General features: G+C 41.6%; 1 protein-coding gene across 1 annotated transcript in view; it reads left to right on the forward strand.

Moving 5' to 3' along the window:
* nol6 (nucleolar protein 6 (RNA-associated)) overlaps positions 1 to 15,728 on the forward strand; it is a 140,918-nt gene that overhangs the window by 18,596 nt on the left and 106,594 nt on the right. The window contains exon 3 of the mRNA XM_048538913.1: positions 5,058 to 5,174. Coding sequence (XP_048394870.1) covers positions 5,058 to 5,174 — 117 coding nt within the window. The remainder of the gene's footprint in view (positions 1 to 5,057; positions 5,175 to 15,728) is intronic.

Genomic DNA, 15,728 nt, shown 5'->3' on the forward strand with positions numbered 1-15,728 from the left:
TCACCGCCACTAATGAGGTTGGGAGCAGGAAAAAGGAGTTCTGCCGTTCAACCTAGTGCCAGCCTGGATGTGTATTTCTGCTGGTCTTTATCGGGAGTATGCTGTCCTTTTGGGTACACAGTGCCGAGAAAATGCCGTGTTATCTGAGGATCTCGACCGAGGGAATTCAGCGCTGATTGTGGGGCTTTTTTTCTCTTTATTCATTAATGGGATGAGGGTGTCACTGGCTAGGCAGCATTTATTGCTCACCCCTAATTGCCCAGGAGGCAGTTATTTGAACCGCATTGCCTGTGGGTCTGGAGTCGCATGTAGGCCAGACCAGGTAAGGATGACTGTTTCCTTCTCTAAAGGGTATAAGTGAATCAGATGAGTTTTTCCAACAATTGACAATGGATTCACGGTCATTGTTACACTCTTAACTTCAGATATTTATTGAATTCAAATTCCACCAACTGCTGTGGCAAGATTCAAACCCGGGTTCCCAGAACGTTATCGGGGTCTCTAGATTAACAGTCCAGCAATAGTACCACTAGGTCATCGCCTCCCTTATGACAGGACTGAAGAGTATAGATACTGTCAAATGGTGAGGTTTCAGTATTGTATTGTTCAAGGACCATTTGTAATAAAGAAATAGTGAACTGTTTATTGAGTAGTGAAGAGTTGTCGCATTGTCGGAGTGAAAGTGCAAAAGGATTTCTGCAGGCTAAATATTAATCGTGAGCTGCATGGTTGGAGGTGCAGTTTGGAGGGAGTACTAAGGTTGTTCCTAAAGAGGTAGTTTGACAGAACTGCTTGCATGATAATGAAGTATTGCAATGTTAGATGCATCTATTAAGGGAGTGCTGCATCCTCTGACAGAGTGCTATATTGGAAGGGCAGAGCACTCTTGTGAAAGTCAATGTGTTTTCATTCAGAGAGTGGTGAATCTGTGAAATCGTTCACTGAAGGGGGCTGTCAAGACGGCATTGTTAATTATATTCAGGGCTGAGCTGGAGAGATTTTTCATCAGGAAATAAATCGTTGGTTTTGGGGGAAAGGCAGGAAAGTGGAGATCAGGATTATGAATTTAGCCAAGTTGTTATGGAATGCTAGAGAAGATGCAATGCGTTGAATGCTGTTACATCTTAAGGTCTTTCAATATTATCCTGGCCATGTCAGGTGTCTGTTGGATTTAGAGTATAGAAATTAGCCTAATTTTATTCATTTCATGGTTCTTTCACAATTCAGCCCTTTTGAAGTAGCCTCAACATGACACCACAGATCATAAAAAGTACTATATAATTTCTGAATCCTTCTCACTGCAGTGACTTTGCTGCTTTGCAGTATAACGTGTACATACTCGGAATCATAAAGTTGTTTGGCATTTAACAGATCCTTTGGTCCAACTCGTTCACGCCAGATTTCGGAATGGACAATAGCCAGTCTAGCCAGAGGCACCCGCATCCCATGAGTAAATAGAAGAAAAAATAAACACTGTTGAGATGGAACACTGTTGAACTGTAGGCACTTCCATGTCAAAATTAAACTGAACGGGGAGGCAGTGGGCTTAGTGGAATTATTATGAGTATTAATCCACAGACCTGTTAACTTGCTGGGGACCTGGACTAAAAACCCACCATGGCAAAAATTTGGAATTTGAAATCAGTAAAAATCTGGAATTAAAACTAAAATCACTGTGGATTGATGGAAAAACCCATCTTGTTCATTATTGTCCTCCAGGGAAAGAAACTGTCTAACATGTGACTCCAGATCCACAGCAATGTTGTTGACTCCTAATCCCCTCTGGGCAATTAGGGATGAGCAATAAATGCTGCGTAACCAACGAATCTCTCATCTTATGAATGTCAAAAGAACACCATGGACACCTTCATTGTGTGTGTGATTACTGTGTTGTTGCACACTCAGCACCAGATTTCCACGCCACACTCAATCTCTTTGATTTTGCATGCCATAGACAACATACTTCCTTGAATGATGCTGAAACACAATTCTAATTCAGGTCTGGTCAGTCAAATGTCCCTCTCCCATATTTGTTGAAGGAGAGACTCTAATGTACACTGAGCAGCTTTCATTCCGAGGTAGCCACCTCTTTCAACAGGCTGCAGTTGACAAGATCCAACACAAGATCAACTGTCTCAGTTCAGCTATTGCAGCAAGTGCTGGACAACAAAGACATCTAGAAATGAACAGAAGTCCCGAACGCATGGAGCATTTGTCATCACTACACTTGGGTATTACATTGAGCCCTGGACTGTGTATCGGTGACATAAGCATGTTGGAAAAATTCTACTAACAGTACCTCCAATGCATGCTCCGGATTCAATAGACAAATACCAAACAAACAGCAGAATCCTGCTTGATGCCAGCTTGACAAACATGAGGGCAAAATCAACTGTTAGACCGGATATTGTGTCAAGATAGCTGGAAAGTCTCTCCCTACCAGGTCCTGTTTTCTCAATTGCCAAATGGTTCGCATTCCAGGGAAAAAAACGCTGTATAAATATTCTGAAGCTGTCTTGATCAGTGCACTGAGAATAGGAGTTGGGATGTCATGTTGCGGCTGTATAGGCCATTTATGGAATACTGTGTGCAATTCTGGTCTCCCTGATAAAGGAAGGATGAAGTGAAACTTGGATGGGTTCAGAAAAGATTTACAAGGTGTTGCTGAGGTTGGAAGGTTTGTGCTATAGGGAGAGGCTGAATAGGCTGGAGCTATTTTCCTTGAGGGGTGACTTTACAGAGGTTTATAAAATCATGAGGGACATGGATAAGGTGAATAGCCAAGATATTTTTCCCGGGTTAGGGGAGTCCAAAACTGGAGGGCATAGGTTTTAAGGTGAGAGGAGAAAGATTTAAAAGGGACATTAGGGGCAAGATTTTTAAGCAGAGGGTGGTGCACATATGGAATGAGCTACCAGAGGAAGTGGTGGAAGCTAGTACATTAACAACATTTAAAAGGCATCTGGATGGGTACATGAAGAGGAAGGGTTTTGAGGGATATGGCCAAATGCTGGCAAATGGGACTAGATTAATTTAGGATATTTGGTCGACATGAACAAGTCAGTACAAATCTGACTCTGTGGCAGAAGCTAATGACTGGGAAGGGCTTGCTACCAACCAGTCAAAATGGGTATTAATGGACAAATCAAATCCCAGGTTGAAATCTGTTTTGATAGATCATATTTTCTTTATTCTTTAGTTTTAATATAGTGATCTTTCAGTGAAACATGTGAATGCAATGCCGCTGATTAGGTTTAAACAATAAAATGAAAGCCTATTACACAGAAGTCGTTCAGTTGATTCTGCAATAACACAATAGTTACGTTCCTGTGCACCATCATGTTATAGAAAATTGCGGTATAGACAAAACAGGGCCCATGAGAAAAGTGGGGTTGGGGCACACCACCAAAAAGTATTATTCAAAATTGCACAACAATCACTGAAAAGCCTAACACTAAGGATAGCACAGTTTGAATAAATGTTTAATTCATATCTAATAAAAGTAAATTTATCACCTTACCTTGGAAAAAATGTCAAGATGATTTGATTGGGGGAGAAGGTTTTTGGGTTGCTGTGTCGTTCATCGTTCATGCAGGGGCTGAGGGTCATTGTCATCATCATTACTTTCATATGCAGTTATGGTTGTAGGGTTAGGGCGAAAAATAGTTAGTCCAGAAGCTGGCTGGTTCATTCTCTTCTGACTGTTTCTTGTGGGTTGGCTAAGAAAAGATGTCCAGTTTTTGCTGCTTTGCCCTTTTTCTTCTTTCATGAAGAAGCTGTTCATAGAAAAAGATCTTATTTGGCATCCTACGAACTGCTACCCTGCTGCATTCTGCACTGTAATCGTCCTCCAAGAGCTGCAGCTGCTTCTCAATTTCCCTCAGGACAGAAGACGAAACAGAAGTGGAAAGGTCTCGTGGTGCTGCATTCTGGACTACTTCATCTCCAGCTTCCACTGTCCCTGCAACCCCAATGACAAGTTGTGGTAGATCAGCTGCAGAGAGGTCTTCACAGTGCGTCTCAAGCAGCTCTTCAACATTGTCACTCTCTACTACTTCAAATCATGTTATAGCCAATACAAGTTCGTGTTTTAGAAATAGTCAGTCGCGTCATAGCCAATTTGCGTTGCCAGAATACGTGTTGTAGCAAAACTGACTATGAAGGTAAAATAGAATGAAACCAAACTATTCAAGTATTACACGATTTTAAAGGTTTTGCATTGCACTGTAAATGACAATTCTATTAATTCTAACAACACCACCTTATAGTACTCTGATATAAAACCTGGAATTCCCTTGGGTTTCAGTTGCCTGCTCTTGAGATTCTGATTGCCTCATTCTTGAAACTTCACAACTGAGCTTAAATTTTTGCAGTTTCAAATTAGCCTTTCAGGTTTTTAATCAAATACTTATGATGTGGAACTTTCAAACTAAACTCTATATTGAGTTACTCTATTCCTTAACCGTTCTAAACAATTTCCCTTGAGGAACAACTGTTTTGCATATCCAAAATCAGCCTGCAAACATGTCAAACCCAAAAGGCTTTCTTTGACTTATGGGTATTTCCTCTTGGCCAAAGCTATGATTTCATTTTAAAACCTGCCACCTGAAACCCTCTGCCCCTTCTCTCTTTCCTCTCTACTCTCTCTCCTTTTCTCCTCTCTCACTCTCCTTCTCTCGTTGTGCACGCTGTCTCGCTGCTCTTGAGCCTACACCCGTGCTTCTCAGAAACTGAGAACTCTTCATTGACACACTCCAAACCTACCTATCACTAGTTCAAAACCTAAGCTATAAAATATCGATGAATCACTTGTATCACACTGGAGTTGGAAGATTTGAGGTATTTTCCAATTTTCTGTCCTTTCCTTGAACTCCTGAATGTTACGCTGCGTCCTATATAACTCTATTAAGAATAGTTACCACTGAACAATTGGAACCATTGCACGATTTGGGATATAATAAACGTGAATTTAAAAGAAATGTTTTGTGTGAAGTGTGGAAAAATGTTTGGATATCTATTTGCTATTTTCTTCACGATTACTTGTGATATATTTACAGATTGAAGAACTACTAAAGGAAGTGAAATTGAACGAGAAGAAACGGCAGGCTGTTGATAGCTTCCTTCATGAAGTGAAGAATGTCCTGAGCAACATCCCAGAAATAAAGCAAGTCGATGTAAGAAAACTCAATTCTCAACTTATTTATATAAAGCATGTTTACCTGTAGACAGTAATTGTAGTTTGTACACTGTGCATATTTGGTAATTTAGTTATCCATGCAGTGTCAAAAAACTAACTCAACAAAATAGTCTACATACAAGTATCACTTTTTTTACATCATACTTGTGATGTTTTCCTACTGATTTCATCTTATGATCTCTAACTTACTGACATATGAGTCATGCCAATGTTATTTAATTATGTTAAGGTTTCAGAATTATTTAAGCACCTTGACCTTGTGTAGCACTGTTGTGGTGCAGTGGTATTATTCCTCCCTCTTAGCCAGGAGACTTGGGATCAAGTCCCACCTGCACTGCAGGTTTGTAGCAAGATGTCTGAACTGTTTGATTAAAAATAACTATGAAGGAGACTTCTGAAACCCTGAATGAGTTCTTACATAAGAATCAGATGTACGTAATCATGCGCTCTCTAAATAAACAATGGGAAAAGTATTGGCATTTAGTTTCATACTTCAGCTGGCTTCCTTGGGGATAAAAGCACAGTTTTAAAAAAAAACCAAGTAATACTTGAAATGAATGTACTTGTCACATTAGAACTCCATTTTGAGGGATGGACGAGTATTCATACTAGTAGTTTTACTGGTTTTCATTCTGGGTTGGGGATACAGTTATCACCTCATATATTTCTAATATGGTCAGCCATTTGTCTGAGCAGGCTGTTGACCAAACGTGGGCTTGTGAATGTTTGAGGTGAGGAAATGTGTTTCACAACACGAAAAATTCTTGGCACAGATGACTGGAGCCCATGCATATGTAGTGGTCTGTAACATTTCACAGCAGCTACAGGATCTCCAGACCAGGAAACATCTGTACACACGTAGATGATGTCAGCACTTGTCGTGTCACTGTGATGCTGCCTTTCTCTCTCCCCGTCACCGCCAGCCCCTAAATTGGTTTGTTCATGACCGGAACGTTGTATGCATATACCCCTCTCCCCAACACTGCTACTGAGGGCTATTTAGTCAGTAAGAAGAAAATGTTTGTTTGAAACAGACAGGATAGTCTCAGGGTACAGTCTGATTGATCAGCTGGTAAAGTAGGCAAAGGAATGGCAGATGGAATTTAATCCTGAAAATTGCGAGGTGATACATTTTTGGGAGGTCTCATAAGGGAAGGATATACACAATGAATGGTAGGTCCCTAAGGAGTATGGAAGAACAGAGGGACTTTGGTTTACAAGTTCAAAGATCCCTAAAGGTGTCAGCACAGGTAGACAGGTTGGTGAAGAAAGCATACCGGATGCTCAATTTCAGTAGACAGGACGCTGAACATAGGAACAAGTGACTTTTTGGAGTATTGGTTAGGCCACAGATTGAATGCTGTGTGAGGTCCTGGCCATAACACTAACAGATGGAAATGATTGCAATAGAGTGGGCGCACGGAGATTTGCCATGATGTTGCCTGGGATGAGAAGTCTCAGTTATGTGGAGAGACTAGATAGGCTGGGTTTGTTTGTTTTGTTATTTTTGGAGAAAAGGAGTTTGAGGTTTCTGATTGAGGTGTACAAAATGATGAGAGCATAAACAAAGTAGACTGTGAGAATCTTCTCCCCCATGGCAGACATGTCCAAGACCCAGAGGGCATAAGTTTAAGGTGAGGAGCAAGTGTTTTAGAGGAGAGCTGAGAATTTTTTCACCCGGAGAGTGGTAGAATTATGGAACTTGCTGCCTGAGACAGTGGTGGAGGTAAATACTGTTGTAACATACAGGAAACGTCTGGATATGTACATAAAATGCCATGGCACAACAGACTATAGATCAAGTGTATGTTGATGGGATTAGTCTAGTTTGATGTTTGTTGGTGGTTTAGATGTGATGGGGATGAAGGGCCTGTTTCTATCCAGTATGAGTCTACAACTCAATGAGAAGGAGATTGATCAAAGTTTTGATATTAGATTAGATTCCCTACGGTGTGGAAACAGGCCCTTCGGCCCAACAAGTCCACACTGCCTTTTGGAGCATCCCACCCACACCCATTCCCTTATAACCCACACACCCCTGAACACTATGGGCAATTTATCATGGCCAATCCACCTAGCCTGCACATCTTTGGACTGTGGGAGGAAACCGGAGCATCCGGAGAAAACCCACGCAGACACGGGGAGAATGTGCAAACTCTGCACAGACAGTTACCCGAGGCTGGAATCGAACCCGGGTCCCTGGTGCCGTGAGGCTGCAGTGCTAACCACTGAGCCACCGTGCCGCCCCATATGGACGACCCTTTGGTAAACACTATTTTATTGTTTGAAAATTAATGTTGGGGAAGATTCCTTCAGTGGTTAAAAAGTAATAATATAGATTCCAGAAGCGAACATGCCTAAATCCACCCACTTTACCAGATTTCTGATGGGTGGCCATAATTCTCTGGAAGTTGTGGTCTAAAAATCTAGAGATTCCCTTACCTGTATATGTTGGACAAAGTACAAGAAATTTCTGCTAAGTAAACAAACAGCAGTGCTCATCAAGATCAGTGCCTGTCCTTCCAAGACTCAGATAGTTATTGACCCTTAGTCACTTCAGGAAGAATTCCAGAGCTGTTTGTTCAGAGGAGGAACCAGTCCTAGAATTGAGAGTGAGTGAGGGGTGAGGGGAAGGTTCTGTTTAAGCTATGTGGCGACATACTGATGGACAAAAATGTGAATAAACTGCTGTTGAAAATTACTGTAATCTTCTTCTGCTCTACAGTAATGCATATGCTCACAAGTTTGTCAATGCCTTGTTGTGACAATGTGGGTAGCACAGTCTTTGTTGCAGGCAGCTGCTGTTCCCTTGTTTTGTAGTGACTAGCAATGTCTTTGTGAGTTTGCGTGGTTGTTGTACCACCTAATCGGGACATTAACAGTAGAACCAACTGGAAAAGAATGGCTACGTTATTTTCCCAACTGAAGAAGGAAGTTATTGGAACCACTGCCACTTCAAAAATGGCTGAGCAAGATATTGTAGTCTTTCAAATTAATTCCACAATTGAATCTCTTCAGTCAAGTGTTTGATCTGAATCCGTCTGAATTCAAGACTGAAATGACATACTCTGTCATTTTAGTTCTGGGGCATTACCTGGCATGCTTGACTGCTGAGTGACTGGAGAATTCTCCTGTAACCCCTGTTTTCCAGAAACCTAGACTTCAAAATTGTAATCAGCAGGAATTGGGGGAAATCTGGTTCAAGTCCATGCATAATGCAGAGGAAGATGATTGTGGTTGATGGACGTCAGTTACCTTAGCTTGCGGAAGGGCCTGCAGGAGTTTCTTAGGGTCGTGTCTCAGGCCCAAACATCATCAGCTGCTTCATCAATGATCCTCCCTCCATCATCGGGTTAGAAGTTGAGATGTTCTTGACCATTTGTGACAACTCAGACATTGTAGAAGTCCATGTTCAAATGCAATCAGGTTTGGACAAGAGGCAAGTAACATTGCCCAGCATTTGTGGTGCCAGTTACCCTTTTCAATAAGTGAGAATCTGACCACCACCCCTCGACATTTAATGATATTACTATTGTCAAATCCCCTACAATTAATATTTTGGGGGTTACCAATGATCAGAAGCTTGACTTCTGGGGGGATGGGCTTAAATTATTCACGGGTCAGTGTAACATCGAGGACCAAAGGGCCTGTTCTGCACTGTATTGTTCTATGTTCTATGAATGAGCTGTATAAACACCGTCTACAGAGCAGGACAGTGGCTCGGAATTGTTTTTTTTTTCTTTATTTATTCAAGGGATGAGGGCATCGCTTGCTAGGCAGCATTTATTGCTCATCCTTAATTTCCCAGAGGGCAGTTAAGAGTCAGCCACGTTGCTTGGATCTGGAAGCACATGTAGGCCAGACCAGGTAACTGCAGTGCGTAACTTACCTCCTGTCTCCCCAAAGCCTGTTCACCGTCTGCAATGTGCAATTCAAGAATGTGTTGGAATACCTCCCTCTTACCTGGATGAGTACAGCTTCCACATGCAAGAAATTTGACGTCACTGCAGAAAGTGCAGCCGACTTGATTGGCACTCTATCCAGTGACTTCATCGTTCACTCCCTTCACAATCACGGTGACAACTGTGTGCTCCATCTACAGAAGGCACAGCAGTGACTTGCCTTGGCTCCTTCCATAGCAGATGGAATTCCATGTTGATAAATGTTGAGTCATCCATTTTTTAGGAATAACAATAAAAGGGACAATTACTTGAGTGGTAAAAATAAACTGCAGCATGCTGCTGTGCAAAGGGGCCTCTGTGTCCTTGTGCATGGTTTGCAGGTACAACAGGTAATTAAGGGGGCAAAAGGAACTTTGTCCTTCATTACGAGAGGGATTGAATTTAAAAAGCAGGGAGGTTATGTTGCAGCTGTATAGAGTGCTGATGAGGCCATACCTGGAATAGTAGATGTAATTTTGGCCTCCTTACTTGAGAAAGGATCTACTGGCACTGGAGGGGGTGCAGAGGAGGTTCACTAAGTTGATTCCAGAAATGAGAGCGTTAAGTTATGAAATGAGGCTGAATAGACTGGGATTATATTATTGGAATTTAGAAGAATGGCGGGGGGGGGGGGGGATCTGATTGAAACATATAAAATTATGAAGGCAGTAGACAAGATAAAAGCAAGAAGGTTGTTTCCACTGAAAATGGGAACTGCAGATGCTGGAGAATCCAAGATAACGAAGTGTGCAGCTGGCTGAACACAGCAGGCCAAGCAGCATCTCAGGAGCACAAAAGCTGACATTTCGGGCCTAGACCCTTCATCAGAGGATGAAGAAGGGTCTAGGCCCGAAACGTCAGCTTTTGTGCTCCTGAGATGCTGCTTGGCCTGCTGTGTTCAGCCAGCTGCACACTTAGGTTGTTTCCACTGGCAGGTGACAGTAGAACAAGAGGGCATTGCCTCAAAATTAGGGGGAGCAGATTTAGGACTGAATTGAGGAGGAACCTCTTTACCCAAAGGGTTGTGAATCTGTGGAATTCTCTGCCCAGTGAAGTAGTTGAGGCTTCCTCATCATATGTTTTTAAAGAGCAGCATGGTGGCTCAGTGGTTGGCACTGCTGCCTCACCACACCAGGGACCTGGGTTCAATTCCACCTTTGGGCAACTGTCTGTATGAAGTTTGCACATTCTCCCTGTGTCTGCATGGGTTTCCACCAGAAGTCCCACTTTCCTCCCACAGTCCAAATATGTGCAAGCTACGTGGATTAGCCATGCTAAATTTCCCATTGTGTTCAGGAATGTGCAGGCCAGGTTAATAAAATAAACTTGTTAGCATTTCCTTGAGGCATGACAGCTTTAACCTGAGACTACGGGTATTAACTGATGTCTTTATCCTCAAGAGTGAATGTTTCAGATTTCTAAGTTCTGTGCCTGAATGTTTCTCTCCAGTTTAATGTTGTCACTGGTGCTTCAGTCAAGAGACAGAAAGCAAGAACATTTTTCAGTTCTACTCTCACAAATTGTTAAATGCAGGCACTCAGCAAAACAAGAAAAGGCTATGACACTGAATATATATAAAGCTCTGATCGGGAAGGTTGCCAGGGTCCTTGAGAAGGTATGGCAGAGATTTATCAGAATGCTTCCAGTGAGGAAAGATTTTAGCAATTAACTTAGGCTGTAGAAGCAGAGGTTGGACGTCTTGGGAAAAAATAGAATAAGGGAGATTTGCCAGAGGCATACAAAATTATGACAAGTTTAAATAAGGTAGACAAAGAAATGTGGTCCTATTAGATGATGATATAAGGACAAATGGACACAAATTGATCTTTCTTAAAAAAAAATAATGAGTCATAATGACCTAGTTCTTTCATACTATGAAGGTGGTGGAAGTGAAAAATAAAATGGGTTGACAAAAGAAATACAGCGAGAGAATGTGTTTGACTAGATTGCTCTGCAGAATGTCAATGAGGACTCGGTAAGTCAAATGGCTTTGTGTGTCATTAAGACAGTGAGTGGGTGGGGCGTGGTAAAGAGAAAGAAGTGTTCAAGATCAGCAAAATCCAAAAAGGAGAAACAAAATCAGGATAGGTCTGAGTGAACTACGTTTTTTTCTTAAATGTATTCATGGCTTACACGTGTTACTAGCTAGGCCAACATCAAATGCACAAACCAAATGAAACAGAAGGCGTGGTGAGCTGTCATCTTGATCTGCTGTAGTCCATTTCATTTAGGTAGGCCCAGAATGCTGTTAGAAAGGGAGTTTCTGACCATAGACCCTGCAACAGTGGAGGAACAGCAACAGAGTTCCAAGTCAATTTGATGAGTACTTATGGTGGTGTCTCCATGTATCTGCTGCACTTATCCATCTATATGGTTGAGATTGTGGGTTTGTAAGGTGCTATGGAAGGAGCCAAGGCAAGTCACTGCTGTGCATTCTGTAGATGGAGCACACAGTTGTCACCGTGATTGTGAAGGGAGTGAACGATGAAGTCACTGGATAGAGTGCCAATCAAGTCGGCTGCACTTTCTGCAGTGACGTCAAATTTCTTGCATGTGGAAGCTGTACTCATCCAGGTAAGAGGGAGGTATTCCAACACATTCTTGAATTGCACATTGCAGACGGTGAACAGGCTTTGGGGAGACAGGAGGTAAGTTACGCACTGCAGTTACCTGGTCTGGCCTACATGTGCTTCCAGATCCAAGCAACATGGCTGACTCTTAACTGCCCTCTGGGAAATTAAGGATGAGCAATAAATGCTGCCTAGCAAGCGATGCCCTCATCCCTTGAATAAATAAAGAAAAAAAAACAATTCAGCTTTTGTGCTCCTGAGATGCTGCTTGGCCTGCTGTGTTCAGCCAGCTGCACACTTCGTTATCTTGGATTCTCCAGCATCTGCAGTTCCCATTTTCAGTGGAAACAACCTTCTTGCTTTTATCTTATCTACTGCCTTCATAATTTTATATGTTTCAATCAGATCCCCCCCCCCCGCCATTCTTCTAAATTCCAATAATATAATCCCAGTCTATTCAGCCTCATTTCATAACTTAACGCTCTCATTTCTGGAATCAACTTAGTGAACCTCCTCTGCACCCCCTCCAGTGCCAGTAGATCCTTTCTCAAGTAAGGAGGCCAAAATTACATCTACTATTCCAGGTATGGCCTCATCAGCACTCTATACAGCTGCAACATAACCTCCCTGCTTTTTAAATTCAATCCCTCTCGTAATGAAGGACAAAGTTCCTTTTGCCCCCTTAATTACCTGTTGTACCTGCAAACCAACCTTCTGCAATTCATGCACAAGGACACAGAGGCCCCTTTGCACAGCAGCATGCTGCAGTTTATTTTTACCATTCAAGTCATTGTCCCTTTTATTGTTATTTCTACAAAATGGATGACTCAACATTTATCAACATGGAATTCCATCTGCCAGACCTTTGCCCCCTCACTTAAACTATCTGTATCTCTCTGCACACTTTGCTTTACTGCTCAACTTGGTGTTATCCGTAAACTTTGATAAGCTACATGTGGTCCCCAAGTCCAAATCATCTATGTAAATTGTCAACAATAGCAGTCTCCACACTGATCCCTGAGGTACACCCCTTGTCACTGTTTGCCAACCAGAAAAGCACTCATTTATTCCCCATTCTTTGCTTCCTGTTTGTTAACCAATCCTCGATCTATGCCAATACATTGCCTGTAATGCAATGCACTTTTATCTTATGCAGCAGGCAGTTGTGCGGCACCTTGTCAAATACCTTTTGGCAATCCAGATACGACACATCTCCTGGGTCCCTATTGTCCACCATGTTCAGTTTTTCTTCATAAGTCCAGCAAATTAGTCAAGCATGACCTGCTTTTTGTGATCCCATCTTGGGTTTGCCCAATGGGACAACTTCTATACTGATGTCTTGCTATTTCTTCCTTGGTGACAGATTCAAGCATTTTCCCCACTACAGAAGTTAAGCTAACCGGCCTATAATTACCCATCTTCTGTCTACCTCCCTTTTTGAGCAGTGGCATCACATTGGCTGTTTTCCAACTGCTGGAACTGCCCTAGAGTCCTGTGACTTTTGGAAAATTACCACAAGTGCATTTGCTATTATTTCTGCCACTTCTTTGGGATACTGTGGAATGCATTCCATTCGGCCCAGACGATTTGTTTACCTTTAGCTCCATTAGTTTGCCCAACGCTTCCTCTTTCGTGATGATGATCATGTCTAAGTCCTCACCTACTTTAGCTTCTTTGTCATCAATTTCTGGCAAATTATTTGTGTCCTCCACTGTGAAGACCAACACAAAATACCTGTTCTGACCTTCCAAATAGCCTGATGATGTGCTCCTGAGATGCTGCTTGGCCTGCTGTGTTCATCCAGCCTCACATTTTATTATCCTGATACCCCTGGATATTTGATTCAAGTTGTGATCATCCTGCAACCATGTCTCCGTAATGGCAACTAAATCATACTCATTTGTGATAATTTGTGCCGTTAACTCACCTACCTTTTTTCAAATGCTACAAGAATTTAGGTAAAGTGCCTTTACGCTAGTTTTTATACCTTTTTTGCATTCTAACATCTGTTGAGATTTCCTTCCTTCTCTTCCTTTGTCTTTGATCTAGTTAAACCCTCCTGCATAAATGCTAACTAGCTGTTTCCTTTTCTATTTGCCGTTATACTTCCTGTCATCTTCCCCTTTCCTTTTTAGCCCCTCCCACCCTCTATTTCACTAGTTTAAAGTCCTAGTGACCACCCTCTTTATCCTTTTTGCTCAAACAGTGGTTCCACAGTTCTGAGAAAGGGTCACTGGACCCGAAATGTTAGCTCTGTTTTCTCCTTCATAGATGCTGCCAGACCTGCTGAGCTTTTCCAGCAACTTGGAACAAAAACAATATTCCAAATGTGGTCTGACCAGAGCCTAATACAGCTTCAGCAGCACATCTTTGCTCATGTATTCTCACCCTTAAAATGAATGCTGACATTGCATTTGCCTTCCTGACTGCCAACTGAACCTCATGTTACTCTTGGGAGCCCTAGTTCAGGATTCTCTTAAGTCCCTTTGTTCTTTAGAGAATCTTGAACACTCTCCCCATTTAGAAGATAGTCTCTGCCTCTATTCTTCCGACAAGAGTGCATGCCTTACACTTTCTCCATATTGTATTCCAACTGCCACTTCTTTGCCCACACTCCTAGTTTTTGCAATCTGCTAGATTGGAGACTTCGAGAGGTTTCCTCTGAGAAATCAGAAGGGGCAGATTGTTTGTTTCTTTCTCCTGCACTGGAAAGGGACAGCACGTAAGAATAATCTGTGTTTTGTTACACTGCATTTTGCCAGTAAGAATTCTGTTGCATTTTCAGTGTATTGTAAGAATGAAGTGTATTTTGATTAAATTTTAGTGGTGGGCTAATCAAATCATATCTGGCTCACAGCACCTTATGCTTGCCTTTAAAACAAAATAAAAGTCAGGTTTTAGGCTATCTCCGTAGTATTTTCATGGAAGACTAGTCTGGTCCCTACGTACCTTTTTGGGGGAAAAAAATTGTCATGGCTGCCCAAACACGTTCAAGTGACTTGTTAAAAATCCCCTCTGACACACAGACCCACCTACCACTCAAATCCAAAGTCTGAAGTAACTGAGATTAATATACATATAAATTGCACACCTTCCATCTCACAGTGACTGCTAGTACTGTGTATGCTACTTAATGAGACAAATAATTTTTTGACCGTGAAACTGTTGGCAATACTCAATCTTTACGAACTTGTCTTTGACACTAATCAATTTAAATTTAGGAGTATAAGAAATAAACTTAATTGGACATCTGTAGAATTTCAAAGAGAAATGAAATGCAGTGGGATCATTGTTCTTAATCACTGTAGTTAGAGAAAAATTTTGAATATGAGTGAATCACAGGTAAGGAACAGTTTTGAAGTAGAATTCCAATAAACCCGACAAATAATTTAGATAAGTATCCAGTATCAAAGTCTGAAGAGCAGCGATTCTGCCAAATAACTGAAATTTCATGGCTATATTGCAAAGTTTTTTTCATATGGGAATCCACAAGGAAACTGAAATTAGAATGAAGCAGACATTGGTTTTTGGAACAAACAGAAGGATGCCAAAATAGTGAAGGATAAAGGCTGGAGTCGAAGAGTGATGAGAGGAAAATAATCTGCCTTTATTGTTATGACTGGACATTCCAAAGTTCACTGATGGGTGTCAAAGGGGAGACCTGTTACAGTATTAGGAATGCTAAAGGAATCTCCAAGAAGGATGTATCAGGAAAGGAAATGGATGTTAAATGGATATTAGCAGCACTATAAGTGGAGCATTCTTTGGAAACCTTCGAGGAAGGGAACAATGAGTGAGGAGAAAACTCTTCCACGATTATTGATGAAGATCAGCCAACTAGAAATTATGAATATTTTCTTTCAAAGGTAGAGTCTTTCTTTATGTTATTCTTCTCAAGTAGATTAATCAGTACAAATATTGAGGGACACTGGTGAAAATTAGTTACTGACAGTGATTCATGATGCTGTTTGTCTTTCAGAAGGATTAATGAAGGAGAAAATATTAATTGGAGGTTTACAT

This window comes from Stegostoma tigrinum, chromosome 1, assembly GCF_030684315.1.
Source record: "Stegostoma tigrinum isolate sSteTig4 chromosome 1, sSteTig4.hap1, whole genome shotgun sequence".
Taxonomy (NCBI): Eukaryota; Metazoa; Chordata; class Chondrichthyes; order Orectolobiformes; family Stegostomatidae; genus Stegostoma; species Stegostoma tigrinum.